At 42.2% G+C, this 17529-nt stretch overlaps 1 protein-coding gene across 1 annotated transcript in view; it reads left to right on the top strand.

Annotated features, from left to right (window-relative positions):
- MAP3K5 (mitogen-activated protein kinase kinase kinase 5) overlaps nt 1–17529 on the top strand; it is a 227169-nt gene that overhangs the window by 195415 nt on the left and 14225 nt on the right. Inside the window, exons 22-25 of the mRNA XM_052645679.1 lie at nt 47–224; nt 315–483; nt 7016–7201; nt 10808–10913. Of these exons, the coding sequence (XP_052501639.1) occupies nt 47–224; nt 315–483; nt 7016–7201; nt 10808–10913 (639 nt within the window). The remainder of the gene's footprint in view (nt 1–46; nt 225–314; nt 484–7015; nt 7202–10807; nt 10914–17529) is intronic.

Here is a 17529-nt window from a genome sequence, read left to right as displayed (position 1 = left end):
TTTCTAGAAGCCTTACTCATCTCATTCCCCCTCTTGTGACACGCAGAGTACCTCAGGAGTATCTCCTTGCCAGTGCCAGTCCTGGTAGAGGACACGAGCAGCAGCAGCGAGTACGGCTCAGTTTCCCCCGACACAGAGTTAAAGGTGGACCCCTTCTCTTTCAAAACAAGAGCCAAGTCCTGTGGAGAAAAGGATGTCAAAGGCATACGGACGTTGTTTCTGGGGTAAAGACCTGACTTAGTTTGGGTGAGGGATGTATGTTGGGTGTCATTTGATCATGGAGATGGTAATATCTGCTGCCTAAATTATTGCAGCATCCCTGATGAAAATTTTGAAGACCACAGTGCTCCACCTTCTCCAGAAGAAAAAGATTCTGGATTCTTTATGCTGAGGAAGGACAGTGAGAGACGGGCCACGCTTCACAGGATTCTGACGGAAGACCAGGACAAAGTTGTGAGAAACTTAATGGAATCCTTGGCTCAGGTAAAAGCGCTTAAGAGACTTCATTTCCCCAGAGTTGACTTTTTTTTTTTTTTTTTGGACTGTGCTGACTGTTGTGGCGCTGGGGCCTTTTTCTCTAGTTGTGGCACATGGGTTTAGTTGCCCCTCAGCATGTGGAATTTTAGTTACCCAACCAGGGATTGAACCCACGTCCCGTGCACTGGAAGGTGGAGTCCTAGCCACTGGACCACCAGAGAAATCCATCTGGAACTGTCTCAGATGATGTGAAGACATGAAGAAGTTTCCACCTCCTGATGATAAAACAAACCTACCCTGGTGGGCAGGCAGAATCCCTAACACAGAAACTGTGTTTTAGAACAAAAGCTGTTTTTACGTCAGGCTTCCCTAGTGGCTTAGATGGTAAAGAATCCACCTGCAATGTTGGAGACCTGGTTCAGTCCCTGGGTTGGGACAATCCCTGGGAGAGGGAAATGGGAACCCACTCCAGTATTCTTGCTTGGAGAATTACTTGGACAGAGGAGCCTGGCGGGCTCCAGTCCGTGGAACTGCAAGGAGTCAGACACAACTGAGCGACTGACACTTTCACTTTTCACTTATTTTTAAGTCAGAAGCAAAATGCTGGTGAAGTTCTGGTGGGTCCCTGCAAATCTTTTCACCGTTCTTTCATTTATTCATTTAGACAGTGAACATCCACTGAGACATGTGAGTTGCTACCCACCATTAGCATGAGGCCACCTGCCATTGGCTCCTCTGAGCATCTGGGAAACCTCACTTACTCAACAGAGACCCCTGTGCTTGGAGGGCTCCAGTCAAGTATAGGGAGATAGGCAATAGTAAGTAAATTATCTATGGCGGTAAGAGGCCATACATGCTACAAAAAAAAAAAAAAAAAGTTGGGCAAACTCTGTTCCCTGGTATATTTGTTTGCTGAGCTGCTGTAACAAAATACCTTAGACTCAGTAGCTTGAACAACAGGAAATTTTTCTCTCATGGTTCTGGAAGCTGAAAGTCTAAAACTGAGGTGTTGGCAGCTTTGGTTTCTCCTGAGGCCTCTCTTCTAGGCTTTCAGGTGGCCACTTTCTTTCTGTGTCCTCGCCTGCCCTTTTTTCTCTGTGTGCCTCTCGTGTCTCTTCTTTGTCTTACAAGAGCACTAATCCTGTTGGATTAGGGCCCCACCCTTATGATCTCAACCTTAGTTATCTCCTAAATACCCTGTCTCCAAATACAGTCACCTTGAGGGGTTAGGACTTCAACACATGAATTGGGGGATGGGAGAAATGACACAGTTTTATCCCTAATACCTGGAAAAATGTATTCCCTGGGATTCTGCTTATAGAAATGTGGACGAATGCCCTCCCAACTTTGTCCTAGTAGAAACAGGGTTTCCACCACCTCTACTCTGCAAGTGATGCCTGCTTGCCCGGAGCAGAGGCTCAGGCCTCCTCTTGAGGATAAAACTCCCCAGACATACTTGGCCCAGACATGACACTTGCATCCTCTTTTAGTTCTCTGGGTGTCAGGGACTTGTGAACCTACTTCAGCACCTGTGGCAACCACCTGTCTTGCATGATCACCATGATGACATGTAATTTCTCTCCTCCCTTCTGTCCTAGAATAGCTACAAAAAGGGTGAAGCTGGAAGGATTGGATCAAGTTTCCATCTCAGTCCAGCATTTTACCTGGTCTCAGCTTTTATTGGAATGTAAATGAAGCCAGGCTGTCTCTTTCTTGGCTCTTGCCATATAATCCCTGCTTGTCTTTATCTTGAGAAGCCCTCAAAGTTTCTCTGCTGGTTCCATCACCTTAGGAATTCTCTAATATTCATGTCTTTAGATTCCATAGGAGGAGCTAAAACACCATGTGTGTGTCATCAGGGTCTCTGGGTACAGGGAGAACTGACATCTATGTGTTCTAGGAAAACTTCTGACTTGAGTCCTAAAGGGAAGCTGCATGGAGTAAGCAGGGACTCTGAGGCCCTGAAAGGAGGTGCCCTGGGTGAGCGACAGCCAAGTTCTGAATTGGAAGTGGAATAAGTGCTGAGAATACCACAAAGGAATCTGGAGATGTGGCTGAGATGGGAGTAGTTTGGAACCCATAGCTGTCACTTGTGCCTTTCCATCTGCTCACTGTGGTCATCAAGGACTGAGAATCAGATGGTGTAAGATAAAGAAGCAGAACCAAGTTTAGATAGAAGGAGCAACTGTGCAGTAATTGGAGGCCATTCATTCAACAAATATTTACTGAGCATCTTCTAGATGCCAGGCATCCCCCCATCTATGTGCTAGGTATGCTAGGACACTAGAATGAACAAAATGGGGAAAAATAGATGCATCCCATTGAAGCTGACATTCTTGTGGAGCAAGAAAAGCAATAAAAATATAGTAAGCACATAGTTGAATATATAGTAGTTAAATATATAGTTAAATGTTATTATATACTATGTATGTTACATATATGTTACTATCTATGTTAAATATGTGTGTGTGTGTGTGTGTGTATGCTTAGTCGCTCAGTCATGTCCAACTCTTTGCAACCCCTTGGACTGTAGCCTGCCAGGCTTCTCTGTCCATGGGGATTCTCCAGGCAAGAATACTGGAGTGGGTTGCCATGCTCTCCTCTAAGGGAACTTCCCAGCCGAGGGATTGAACCCAGGTCTCCCACGTTGCAGGTGGATTCTTTACCATCTGAGACACCAGGGAAACACAAATATATAGTAATAATAGCAAATACTTTCTATGGGCCAGATACTGTTCTTAGTAGTTCCTGTGTCTCTACTCACTCAATTCCTGTGACCACAGTCCTGCAGCAGTAGTTCTGTGAGTCTGCTCATTTTGCACAGAGGAGGCACAGAGGTGCTGAGTAATTCACAGAAGCCACACAACGCTAAGCGATGGAGTAGGGATTTGGACCCAGGCAGTCTGGCTCTAAGGAGCACAGACCCTGCTCTCCCTCCTGCTACGCCAGAGGGTGACAAGTCATGGGAGAAACAGGCAGCAGGGGAGCGGATGGGGTTTGGGTTTGGGAGAAGGAATCACCAGTAGCTGCTGTGGTATGTAGGCTTCTGATTTAGGTCAGGACACAGAACCCAGTGATTGCTTAGATCTCGTAATCATCCCCTGTTGGGTGTGCTTTCCTAATACAGAAAAGTGTCTGCTTGTTTGGGGGTTTTCTTTGTCTGCCTCATTCATGTCACGGTCTCAGCCCTCAGCAGAGAGCCTAGCAGGAGACTACTTCCATGACTGTGCTGAAATTCCTATGTTTTGGAGTTGGTTAATCCTATTCAAGGCTTCCCTGGTGGCTCAGACAGTAAAGTGTCTGCCTACAATGCAGGAGACCTGGGTTCGATCCCTGGGTGGGGAAAATCCTCTGGAGAAGGAAATGGCAACCCACTCCAGTACTCTTGCCTGGAAAATCCCATGGGAGGAGCCTGGTAGGCTACAGTCCATGGAATCGCAAAGAGTCGGACGTGACTGAGCAACTTCACTTCACTTCACTTCAATCCTGTTCAAGTGTTTGTGACTTCCTAGTGATTTAAGAATGCTTGAATGTTCTCTAAAAAAGGAAAGAAAAGCTTAAAAGCGACTGTCAGAGGGCTTGCCTCAGTGCACCAGTATGAAGTGACCAGTATGATTCTGACCAGAAACTGCTGGTCACAGTCGCTTTGTAAATCCAGAGTTGTCAAGTGAGAGAGAGGGTCCTGCTGATGGTGACTGCTGCAGACGCTGTGAATCCTTTCCTGGGGCATCCCGTGGTGATCTTGCAATAGAGCAGGTCCCCACCCAGGTTTACTGCTGGTTCAGACAGCTAATTGAGGCAGTAGAAGGTAATGATTAGGAGCTTGGGTTCAGCCTCAACTTGACTCTGAGGCCTGATTCTACCACTTAAAGCCTATGTGATTTGAGCAAGTGAGTTAACCTCTCTGAGGCTGAATTTCCTAATCCATAAAATTGAGGAAACAATGGGGTTAGTCACCGTAGCAAAGGGTTGCTACGGGGAGTAACTAAGATCATGAATCATTGAGATAATAATAGGGAGTATTCCATAAATGTTAACTATTATTGTTGATATCATCATTATCAAGCAGTTATCTAGTATCTGATTTTTTTCTATGACCAGATGGAAATGTATTTTCATTGTATTAAATATTTCTAGGTACATCTTCACATTTAAGCTTGCCCCTTTATGACAAGACTGAAGTGTGGATCCTCAAAGTGGCCCATGAAAGCACTTTCAATCTGTAACATCCTTCTGAAATCCACTCATCACTTTGATGGAGTTTAAGGACAAAGAAGGCAGAGCCCCTTTGCCAGAGAATCTAGGATGGTCCTCTTGAGTGTTCAGGAAAGGCACACTGTCAGATGCTACCTTCTGGTACTGAATCAGTCTCACCTGATAACCTAAGATGCTTGTTCATAAAGGCATGTTAGTGAGTACACGTAGGGAGGCAGGCTTGAGAACAGAAACAACCATTATTATGACCATTATGTAGGTGATGAAATTCCCCAGATGAAAAACATTTCCCAGGGTAGATAGTGTTCCTTTGTAGGACAGGGACAGTGACATCAAAAAACCAGCAGAAGCATATTTTTCTGTTGTGGAAACAAAGCAAATGTCCAAAAAATGTTTGCTGTTTAAACTGCTGGCAAACATGTAACTGATTTTTCACTAAGATAAGCTTCCAATTTCTAAATAGCACACACATTTTTCTTCTCGAACATATTTTCATGGTTTTATGATATTGCCTGTGAATCTTTACTTTGAGTGTAATTTAGTTTGTGGCAAGAAAAGAAACAAAGTTTATAATTGTTCCCTGTCTGATTTTCAAATATTCCCTTAATGATAGCTTTCAAGCTGTTCAATATAATCTTTTCTCATCAAAGCATAAACATGAGAGGGAGCTCCCAAATGAAAATAGATTGAGAGAACAAACTTGATGGGGCATTTCTCTTTTATTTTAACAGACTCCTAGAAATTGTCATTTTCAAAGCCCAGTTGAGGAATTTAATTTTAATGATCTAGTAACAAAATACACAATACGAGATAGAAATGAGGATAATAAAAATCCCTTTCTTTCTTAAATGAGGATCAATAGCATTCTACTATGTTTCCTTTAAGTAATAACGTTTCTTGCTCAGAGTAGAAGTTCAACTTGAGGAAGGGAATTTGTTTAAATATTTAATTTTTAATATGTGAAGTCATCCATTTGATCCATTCTTATTACTGATTGCCTTATTGGTGTGTAAAGAATGGTTTCCAGGATAAAGTTTGAAGCAAGCTCCTTTTAATAGCAAAGTGTTTTATATGTTTTTATTGTTAATTAATTTTTATTGGAATATAGTTGCTTTGCAATATTATGTTAGCTTCTACTGCACAGCAGAATTAATCAGCTGTACATATACATACATGTGTATGCTCAGTTGTGTCTGATTCTTTGTGACCCCATGGACTGTAGCCCACCAGGCTCCTCTGTCTATGGGATTCTCCAGGCAAGAATACTGGGTGGGTTGTCATTTCCTACTCAAGGGGATCTTCCCAACCCAGGGATCAAACCCAAGTCTCTTGCATCTCCTGCATAGGCAGGTGGACTCTTTACTACTCTGCCACCTGGGAAGCCCACATGTACATACATCCCCTTCGTTTTGAGTTTCCCTCCCATTTAGGATTCCATGAGTGAAGTAGGTCAGAAAAAGAAAAACTAATATCATATATTAATGAATATATCTAGAAAAATGATATAGACCTTATTTGCAAAGCAGAAATAGAGACAGAGCTAGAGAACAAATGTATGGATACTGAGGGGGTAGGCAGGGTGGTATGAATTGGGAGATTGGGATTGAAACATATACAGTATTGATACTATGTGTAAAATAGACAACTTATGCTAGCTGCTTTTGATTACAAAGAATTGATGTGTTCTCAAGGGCACTTGAAGGACTAGGAACATGTAGGCAGACACATGGATTCTCAGGTTGAGTTCAACCACAGCGTCTCTCGGAGCCTCACAGAGACAGAAACTGGAGTGTAATTCCAAGGCCTTCAAGTCCCGCAGTCTGTGCTTCTCTGGCTTGGTTGCTGTGGGCACCCATTTCCATCTACTTCTCTCTCTCCCAATCGTCATTCTCAACCCTATTCCTTGTGCTTCCTTATAACTCAATGTACTCTCACCCTGTTTTGTGACTTCTCTCTGGGCAGACTTTGAGCCTGAAATCCTATGGCTCTTTGCCTGAATCGCTCCTTAGCTCCCAATTATAATTTCTGAAAGTGGAATCTCCCAGCCTCTGCCTGTCCCTGTTTGTCCATCTGACTACATCACGGCTGTCGGACAGTATATGTGGTGGGTTTCTTTCCTTCCCAAGGTCTTCCCCTTCTTTTTTTTTGTAGGGGGAGAAGCCATAGTTCAAATATGGCTGTTCCCCCTTAGCAGGGAGCTATTGATACTATGTATAAAAAAGTTCAGTTCTCAACAGGGGCTGTGAGGGCGACAGGCCCAGGGCTGATACATCCAGTGCAGAAAAGTCTGACCGGCTGACAGACTGTTGGTTACTATTCACAGGGGGCCGAAGAACCTAAACTAAAATGGGATCACATCACAACTCTCGTCACAAGCCTCAGAGAATTTGTGAGGTCCACGGACCGGAAGATCATAGCCACCACCCTGTCTAAGCTGAAGCTGGAGCTGGACTTTGACAGCCACGGGATCAGTCAGGTCCAGGTGGTGCTCTTTGGTTTTCAAGATGCTGTAAGTATGATGTTTTGCCCATGTTTTCCCAGCTAAAATTAGTCAGAAAAATAGGATAAAAACATAAGCTCTGTTGCTTTTTCTTTATTTAATCATTGTGATGAATTCTTTTCTCTTTAGAACATGAGTAAGTATGAGATGGTTGTCTGTCTGTGTGCCTCGAAGCACTAGTTTGTTATATAATCTGGTGTCTCCCTCAGGTTAGATACACATAAACTGGAACACCGTGGAAAATAACAACACTCACAGACATCTCCCATGGCTGCACTTTGTTCTTATGAAATCGTGTAGTTGGTCACTATTTATTTTGACGATTGTAGCAACGGAGCACTATTGAGTCCTGCGCTTTTTATTATATATGAAAAGTGCCATCTAGTGGTCACTCGGAAAAATGTAACCGTACAGATCAGAATGATCAGAATGATCAATTTTTTCCCCCCTTGCTCTGTTTTCCAAACAGAACATTTTAAACATACTTGTTTAATAAATATTCACTACTCCCTAGCCAAAAATATACTTTAGAGCACAGGGCATCATTGGATAAAAATTAATTCACAGGCTCTGGTGAGAGATCACTGACAGTTCCTCGCTCTCATAGCAAGTTGCTATGCAACACAAACTTGAAGCCAGTTTTCCAGAAGCCTGATTCAAACCATATGTGATATCCTTGAATGAGACTTGCCTGTGGAACTTGTACCAAAAAAAGCCTGAAGTCCCTCCCAGAAGCCCTTACAACTGACTGCGGGAGACAGAAATAAGAGAGTTCCCAAGGTGCCGGCCATGTGAATAGGGAAGCACTTTGCATCATTTTAGGTAAATTCTCCAAATTGACTCAGTCCTAATGAGTTTATTGCTCCTACCTAGAAGATGCACCGTTGCCTTTGGTGCATCAAAAGATCCCTGATTTAAAACTAAATTGTAATCCTTCAGTGACCTTGTTTTCCCTGGAACTCTGTGCAAGCTGCTCAGTCTTATGCTGTATCGTAGGCAGGGCAACACTCCTGACTCAATTGACGTCATGGCAAATGAGAGCAACTGGCCAGGCCTGTCACTAATATAATGCTAAAGGCACACTTTCGCTGTAACTAGGGAACCCCAGCCAGCTGCAAATAGAATCAAATAACTTAGTGAGTTTGCAACTTGCTCACACATTTGGCTTCCAGTCTAGAGGCTGGAAAGCAAATAGGCAAGTAGAGTTCAGATTGAGAGTGGGTTAGTTGTCACCAAGTCACACACACACACACACACACACACACACACACACCCCTACCTGCTCTTGCTCTGACTAGAGGTGTCCCGGATGGACTTGCACTGTCCAGGATGGGAATGAACCCAAAGAATGGCCTGGATGTAATATACTGTTTAATGAGGGGCTGCGAGGAGCTGGTCATGGTGATAGAGGACCCCTCTTCCATTTTCTCTTTGGGACCCTTGAGAGAAAGAGTATTAGTTACTAAATGTTGTACCCACATTAGTCAAATAATCAGGTGAGTCCTTTAAGAAAGTGCCAGGACAAAATCATTCTGAAGGGATTTCCTAGAACAAGTGGGAACCTAGCAATGGTCCACTTCCTTGGGAACAACCACTCTGAGGAATTCCTCAGACAGACAGCCATCTACACTGGGGGATTTTGATGAAGATGATCAAGGGCAGGAATGAGCCACTGGAACTCTAGCTTCTGGTGTGAGATTACAGTTAAGCTCACCTTCTCCCCAGCTTCCTCTAAGATCTCTAGTCAGACTCCTGTTGGGAAAAATAGCGTCTTTTCTTAAAGACCCAGGTCAACCAGAAATTAGTGGAGTTAAACCAAATTTTGAATAAACCTCTCTTAGCCTTATGATAAAAGTCATTTATAGAAAGGTAATGGCTTGCCCATACAATGGAATATTATCAACCTGAAAAAGGAACGAAGTTCTGATACATTACACTAAGTGAAATGAGCCAGACACTAAAAGACTGCACGATTTTCATTGTGTAAGACACTTAGAGTAGTCATATTCATAAATGGGAAGTAGAATGGTGGTTGTCAGGGACTGGGAGGAGAGGGCAGAGGGGAATCATTGTTTAATGGGTGTAGCGTTTCAGTTTTACAGGATGAAAAGAGTTCTGGAGATGAGCGATGGTGATGATAGTGTTAACTAAAAAATGAGCCACAACCTGAAAGTAGAGAGCTACTTTATTTGGTGGGAATGTTAAGGACCCCGAGCCCAGGAGACAGCCTCTCAGTAGCTTTGTGAAATCTGCTCAGAGCAGGCAGGAGAGGGAGTCAGGCTATATACAAGTTTGCAGCAAAGGGGGCAAGCAACCTGAACATCAAAGATTATTGTTAAATAGTAAGGAAAACCAGATATCAAGCTAAGGAATTTAGTGTTTTCTATATAGGGAAAGAGGCAGGCCTCTGGGCTCTCTGAATTCATTCCTTTCACAGGCACCTCAGCTATCAGAGGCCAAATCTGTTTCTAGATGCTTTACGTCCTTAATTCCTTTTTTACCATAAGGGGTGGCAGGTGTGGTGGATGGCTGCTTCTGGCATCCCATCTCTTCACTCCACCAGCAATTGCCGTGGTTGGGGATGGTGGCATCTGCTGGATCACAGTTTTGGGAGCCCTCAGTCACATTAGGAGGCCTGAAATCGCTGATGGCTGTGACATTTCTTGCCCACTGATACAGCAGGAAATGTTTCATTTCACACTAGCGCAACAGTGTCAACGTACTTGATGCCACTTAAAAATGCCACTTTAGCTGTACACTTAAAAATGGTTAAGATGGTAAATTTGATGGAATGCATGTTTACCATAATTTTTAAAAAGAAAGGTAATGCATATATCTGTGTCAGTGTCTGTGTAAATAAGTGAAACATTATGAGTCACTTTAAAAAGATAGTCTTACAACAAAGATTTTTAATGTAAACAGATTGTCTGGAATAGTTCGGCAGTTTATTCCCCTTTAAAAAAAATATAAGCCATTGTGGGGTGGAAAACAAGGCGCGCGCCATGGCAGGTCTGTAGGCAGCGCGTGTGTTCTCATATTCCCCCTTTAAGCGGTGACTGGCACTTTCAAGTCATCACATTATGCTGAAGTGCTTGGTTGTGTTGAACAGCAGCCATAACATTTAAGCATAAAAAGGAAATACATAGTCTCAATGCATGTGTGTGTGCTGAGTCACTTAATTCATGTCCAACCCTTTGCGACCTCATGGACTGTAGCCTGTCAGACTCCTCTGTCCATGGGATTCTCCAGGCAAGAATACTGGAGTGGGACTCTCTTTTTTTTCCCTTCCTTTATCACTTCCACCATCCAATCTGCTGACATCATAAAAGGTAGAAGCTGCAGATACTGAGTCCCAAAGAGGCAACATCCCCATTTAACTAGATTGCCTTTCATTGAAGTGGTATATCTCACTTGCTTACATGGGAATCACCAAACTTCATTTTGAAGTGGCAATTTTTCGTTTGTTTTCTGGTGACATAAATAAATTATTCACAATTCAGAGTGAAGAAACCTTTTAGTTATTATTGTTGGTAGAATATCATCCGAATACATGCATCAGCTAGGTTATTTGCAATTAAATATTAAAGTAAACCATATATCACTGTTTTTCTCCAGGTCAATAAAGTTCTTCGGAATCATAACATCAAGCCACACTGGATGTTTGCTTTAGATAGTATCATCCGAAAGGCGGTACAGACAGCTATTACCATTCTGGTTCCAGGTCAGAAATGCTTAACTACTTTGCAAATATTTAGTGTTTGGTATTTTCAATTACTATTCATCTATCATTTATGATGTCTCCTCACTGCTTTTAAGACGACTTAGCCTTTTTTTTTCATCGTTCAAAGCCACCAAATAATATTTATCTAGTGCATGTACTCTGAGCAAAATATTTACTAAGGAAGACTTGTTTCCTTTTCTTTAAAGATCATCATTGGATATAAAGACAAAGAGAAAATGATACAGGAGATCCAAATACATATGCATTTCAATATTTAGATATCTGTACCTACAAAACACACTCCCATGTCATCCTTTACCAGTGGTTCCCATTGATTGATGTAAGGAGCTCTTTAAAATTACAGTTTTGAGAGATCCATCCCAGACTGAGGGAGAATCTGCTGAGGATAAGCTCAGGAATCTGATTTTCCAGGTCATTTTTATACACAGCCAGGTTTGGAAATCACGGGTCTAAATAGATGCCAGCTATGTTTGCATTGAGATATTATACCAAAGGGTATCTCAATGAATGCAACCAGGTTATGGGAGTAAATGTGCGTACTAAGTTGCTTCAGTCATGTCTGACTCTGTAACCCCACGGACTATAGCCTGCCAGGGTCCTCTGTCCATGGGATTCTCCAGGCAACAGTACTGGAGTGGGTTACCGTGCCTTCCTCCAGGGGATCTTCTCCACTCAGGGATTGAACCCATGTCTCTTACCTCTCCTGCATTGGCAGGCGAGTTCTTTACCACTAGCACCACCTGGGAAGCCTGTTATGGAGAAAGGGAGAGATGCACTCATGTTCTAAGACAAGCTTCCAAAGTGTTTTGATAGTGTACCCATAATAGAAATTTTAAGCAGAGCTATTCCACCTTGCATGTATGTGTGTGTGTGTGTGTGTGTGTGTGTGTGTGTGTGTGTGTGTGTATAGATCGAGAAATAGATTGATTTAGGTATATGAATTGGGAGAAGGCAATGGCACCCCACTCCAGTACTCTTGCCTGGAAAATCCCATAGACGGAGGAGACTGGTAGGCTGCAGTCCATGATGTCGCGAAGAGTCGAACACGACTGAGTGACTTCACTTTCACTTTTCACTTTCATGCATTGGAGAAGGAAATGGCAACCCACTCCAGTGTTCTTGCCTGGAGAATCCCAGGGACGGGGAAGCCTGATGGGCTGCCGTCTATGGGGTTGCATAGATTTGGACACGACTGAAGCGCCTTAGCAGCAGCAGTTATATGAATTAGAAACGTGTTCTAAAATAAAAGAAACATGTTCTGTTGTACTAATTTGTACATGTATTATAAAGTATTCTAAAACAGAAATCTAAAAAGATAAGGTAAATATAAATATGAAACCTTTCAAATTTTATGTTATTTATAAACAGAACCACAGACTTTGAAGTTATCATAAACCCTTCTGAGTTGTGGAGTTCCTTCTCTTCTTTCAGAATGCCTTTTCTGGTTTCAGGGTGAGGGATGAACATTTCTTTCTTATGAAAGGAGGAACTAGAAGTTCTAACATCCCTGAATAGGTTGTTCCCCTACGTGGTGCATACCTCGCCCCTACCCCCGACCCCATCCCACCTGCCGCCTCCGTCCCCCCTGCCCCCTCCATCCCTCCTGCCGCCTCCCCTTGTGTTCTTGTAAGTTTGTCTTCAGGTCTCATTTTACGAGATGCCCCCTCAGAGAGTCCTGACTGACCCCAAAGCCTACAGTAGACCCCCTGTCTCTCTCTCTCCTTGGAAATGGTTTTCCCATTGGTGACATTTGCCCAGTCAGAAACTACTTTTATTTTCTTGTCTAATGGCTGTTTCCCTTACCAGAGGGTAGCTTGTATTCTGTGTCAAACACATTGTCCAGCATGTTGCCTGGAAATGAACAGACTTCCAATAAATATTGGTTGAAGCAATCAGTAGATCAGTTTTACCTGGTTATAACAAATTAGGGTGAAAACTTTTGCATGACTTAGAAAAAACCCTAGCAAGGCTTTGAAATAAACGGCTGGCAGTTGGATGTGAACCTGAAGAATGTAAAGCTGTTAGGAACCTAGTGTGATGCTTTAAGGAAGTCAGCACGTCGTTATACCTGGATGGTTAATCACTCAGATGAGCTTGGGTGTGGGAAGTATACCAAAGAGGGGTTATAAACCCAAAAGATGTAAGGGGTGAAAGGGATTAAGTGTGTATCAGTGAGCAGTATAGGTATAGGCCACGAGTTACACTGTGTGCTGTGCATGCAAAGTCACTTCAGTTGTGTCTAACTCTTTGTGACTCTATGGACTAATCTGTCAGGCTCCTCTGTCCAGGGGATTCTCCAGGCAAGAATACTGGAGTGGATTACCATGCTCTTCTCCAGGGGATCTTCCTGACTCAGAGATCGAACCTGCATCTTCTGCCACTCCTGCATTACAGGCAGATTCTTTACTGCTAAGCCACTGGGGAAGCCCCAAGTTACACCCAGTAGTAACCTAAATTGAGAATGGCTAAATGAGGAGAAGAGAAAGGGATTATACTTTGAAATAATTTAAACAGCATATAAATAATCTGGTAATCTAATTTGTAGTAACTTCGTTTAAAATGGATTACCTAAATGTAATGGATTGTATCCTGGAATAGAAAAAAGAACATCAGGAAAATTAGCATAATCTAAAAATACTCCAGTTTCCTTGATACAACTGATACTGTACCAATGTTAATTTCTTAGTTTTAACAGAGGTACCATAGTTACATAAGATATACTAGGTGAACTGGGTGGAAGGTATGTGGAGTTCTCTATATTATCTTTATAGTATTTCTGTAAATCTAAAATTCTTCCAAAATATAAAGTTGATAAAGCACACTGATTATCATGCTGTAGATGAAACACTTTAAGCTTAGAGGGAGAGACAGGGACAAGGGACAACGCAGGGAGGCCTGTCTCCTCACGTGAGTGTCCCTGTGATGGGCGTTGCTCGAACCCAGCTCGTGTGCAGAGGAAGGCACACTCTATGAAAACAGTTTGCTCAGCAAAGTTTTCTGTCCTTCCACTATGAAATTGGTTTCTTTGAGGCCACTAGGGGTCTCTGATGACAACTGATATGACTCTATGAAAGCATTTTAAAAAGTGAGCAAAAAAAGAAAAAAGGGACTTCCCTTGCGGTCCAGTGTTAGAATTCCACACTTCTACTGCAGCGGGCACGGGTACAATACCTGGTCAGGGAGCTAAGATCCTGCAAGCTGCGTGGCATGGCCAAGAACAGTAATAATAAGTGGAAATGTCAGAGAATTGCTTTAAGAAAGTGTTTTTTAATATTCCTCTCACGAAGCAGGAAGACAACATACACTCTATATCAATATGTGTATGTTGAAATACATCAACAAGGGTAACCAATTTCAAGCATTTGACAATTCCATTGATTTCCAAATGCCCCTAAAGATTTTGTTATGCAATTAAGATTCAAAGAAACTGCACTAAAAATACCTATCTTTTTAGTCTCCTGATAAAAATTCCTTTTAGACGACATGCTAAAGAAACCAACAAATTTAAAAGTATACCATCATCAGTACACACATTTCTTAGATGTGTTTGCTGAGAGGACCCAAATGTTGGCTTTTAAAGATTCTCTAATAAAAGGAATCAAAGCTCCTTGCAGAAATGGTTGATTTCCAGGCCTGCCTGGGGCAGAGGAAATTCAAGATGAACCTGTAAGTTACCGTGATGGCAAAAAGTAAGGAAGTGCACCAAAAGGATGGAAGCTGATACAAAGGACCCTGGAGACAGCTTGAAGGACTTTCCAAAAGTCTAAGCCAGGGCAAATTAAACAAAAAAATCAATAAAAATAATATTGGATTATATGTATAGAGTAAACTAAACAGTCACAATTCCAAACTGATATAAGTAATTGAATAAATATGTATATGGAGAAGAAAGGCCAATTATTTGTCTTAGTAGAATTCCAGTTAATACATGTAGAAGGGATGAGGGAAATAAAAAATCACCATTAGGCAAACACCACAGTAATAATTATTACAGTAAGAACCATCAATAGCTGCTGAGGTAAGCAGGAAAAATAATGCTGAGAAATGAGGTATTTGAATGGTCTCAGGGAATCTCCCGACAAGATATCTACTAACTACAAAGAGAAAACAGTGACACTCCCTTTACCAGAAGCTCAAGGTAAGCACCACTCACATAAGACACAGCAGCCTTGGGTACCTCCTGATGTGATGCTCTGAGAAGGAGACAGCAACACCTTTGTGGTATAGGAGCCGAAAAGGCAGAGTCTCAACCTAATCTTGACAAGACATAAATGAACCAAAAATTTGAGGACCAGGACTCCTCAAAAGTGCGGAAGTCTTGGGGGATAGAGAAATACTAGGGTACTGTCACAGATTGGCAGAGACTGAGAGACATATGACAAATAATGCCACGTGGGATCCTAGATCAGAAAAAGGACATCCTTGGGAAAACTGAAATTCAAGTAAGGTCTGTAGAATAGGTTGATAGTAATGTATCCATGTGAATTTCCTGGGTTTGGTAACAGTGCCAAAGCTGTGTAAGCTGTTACAAATATTTAGGGCAAGCTGATAGTGGGTATACAAGGAACTCTCTGTACTGTTTTTTGCAACTTTTCTGTTATTCCAAAATTATTTCAAAATGAAAAGGAAAAATAAGAAAATGTTCCATCTTCTTTCTTCTGGAAAAGAACACACAGAACAGAGAGTACTGAGTAAACCCCATATGAGTTTCTTTTTTTTTCTCTCAGACTCTTTTACCACTTGTCTTCAAGGATCAGCCTGTGGGTTATTGGTAACACTATCTTTCATTACTCTTCAAGTACAGGCTGGTTGTGGGTGACCAGATGGCAAAATTCTGAGCCTGAGACCGTGCTGGCCCAGCTAAGGCAGAGAGAATGCACAGTGCAGGCACACTTCTGATGGGAGCTCTAACTGTTTAAACTGCTAGAGTCCTTGGTGTTACTCCCAGTTGTTAAGCTGAATCAGTCCCATGCCCCGTGTCCACATTAATATAAAATGACCAGCACCCCAAACTACATGCAGTGTTTAATGCAGGGATCGTACACCGCACTGACAAGTATTGTGATCCTACCATGTGTTAAAGAAGCTTGGTCTGGTTATTTTCCTCTGATGTGGCTGCCAGTTGGGGTGGAGTGGGCGTGAGGGGAGGTGGGGATCATATTGCTGTTTGATCCTCTCTTGTGTTTTGGAAACATGCACTCCCTTTAGTTTCCAACACATGGGCTTAATTGCTGTCCATTCATTCCAGAGTCCCCTCAGTCCCTGCCTTTCTCATGACACTTGGCTCTGTCCTGACTGTTCCTGCTTTCCATTCTCCTCAGAGAGCTCATTTGTGCTTCCTTCTCTTAAGCTTCCCAGGTGGCTCAGACAGTAAAAAATCCACCTGCAATACAGGAGATCCAGGTTCGATCTCTAGGTTGGGAAGATCCCTTGAGGAAGGGAATGGCTACCTACTCTAGTAATCGTGCCTGGAGAACTCCATGGACAAAGGAGCCTGATGGGCTACAGCCCTTCGGGTTGCAAAGAGCTGGACATGACCGAGCAACTAACATTTCACTTCTCTCAAGTACCTCTTCCCCTTTCTCCACCTCAAGGCTTTCCCCTCCTCCAGAACCTGCCTAGGCCCTTCCATCTCCTTGAATCCATCCATGAGTAAGCCCCACACTAGGTTTAGTCATTGCAAATATACTTTACTTACCCCTTAGCACTCTTAATACATGTACCTGTGAATTATATATGTAGCTAGGTGTATAACTGAGAGCATCTAAGATAGTCAAGCTGAATTCATTTGTACTTGCAATTCCACGTTATCTTTGCATATGCTTTCATGACTCTTGTGTATATTTGCCCTAGTTCTCCTTTAGGTTGTTTCTTTTGGAGGATCAAGACCGGATGCTCTCTCTTATTTGCATGTTTTACAATATCTAATTTGATGATATGTCCTCAGGAAGCCATCATGAAAGATCAAAATAACAAACCACTGTATTCACTTATAGTTTTCTACTTTCTTCAAATTATTGAGAAAAACTTTTAGTCCTTGGCACATAAGTAAAATGATGACATATGGTCATTTAAAGTGTACAGAGTTAGAGGAATGTAAGGGAACATTTAAATGTAATAATAAGTATTAGAAATTTTCCCTCTCCTAAAGTGAGATTATATTCAATAAGATAATAAACCTTTAAAATTGTCTTTAAATTTTCAGTTTAGAGACCATAAGAAAAAAATTTAGAAAATTTAAAAAGGCCTATTCTTGCTCTAATTTAATATAGATTGAACTCTCTTATTTTTTTTTTAATTTTTATTTTTACTTTATTTTACTGTACAATACTGTATTGGTTTTGGCATACATTGACATGAATCCGCCACGTGTACATGAGCTCCCAAACATGAACCCCCCTCCCACCTCCCACCCCACATCATCCCTCCGGATCATCCCTGTGCACCAGCCCCAAGCATCCTGCATCCTGCATCGAACATAGACTGGCAATTGATTTCTTACATGATAGTATACATGTTTCAATGCCATTCTCCCAAATCATCCCACCCTCTCCCTCTCCCTCTGAGTCCAAAAGTCCACTCTACACATCTGTGT

The sequence above is a fragment of the Budorcas taxicolor genome, chromosome 9 (assembly GCF_023091745.1).
Source record: "Budorcas taxicolor isolate Tak-1 chromosome 9, Takin1.1, whole genome shotgun sequence".
In the NCBI taxonomy this organism is placed as follows: Eukaryota; Metazoa; Chordata; class Mammalia; order Artiodactyla; family Bovidae; genus Budorcas; species Budorcas taxicolor.
The sequence above is the reverse complement of the archived record's forward strand: the minus strand, read 5'-3'. Positions and strand labels throughout refer to the sequence as shown.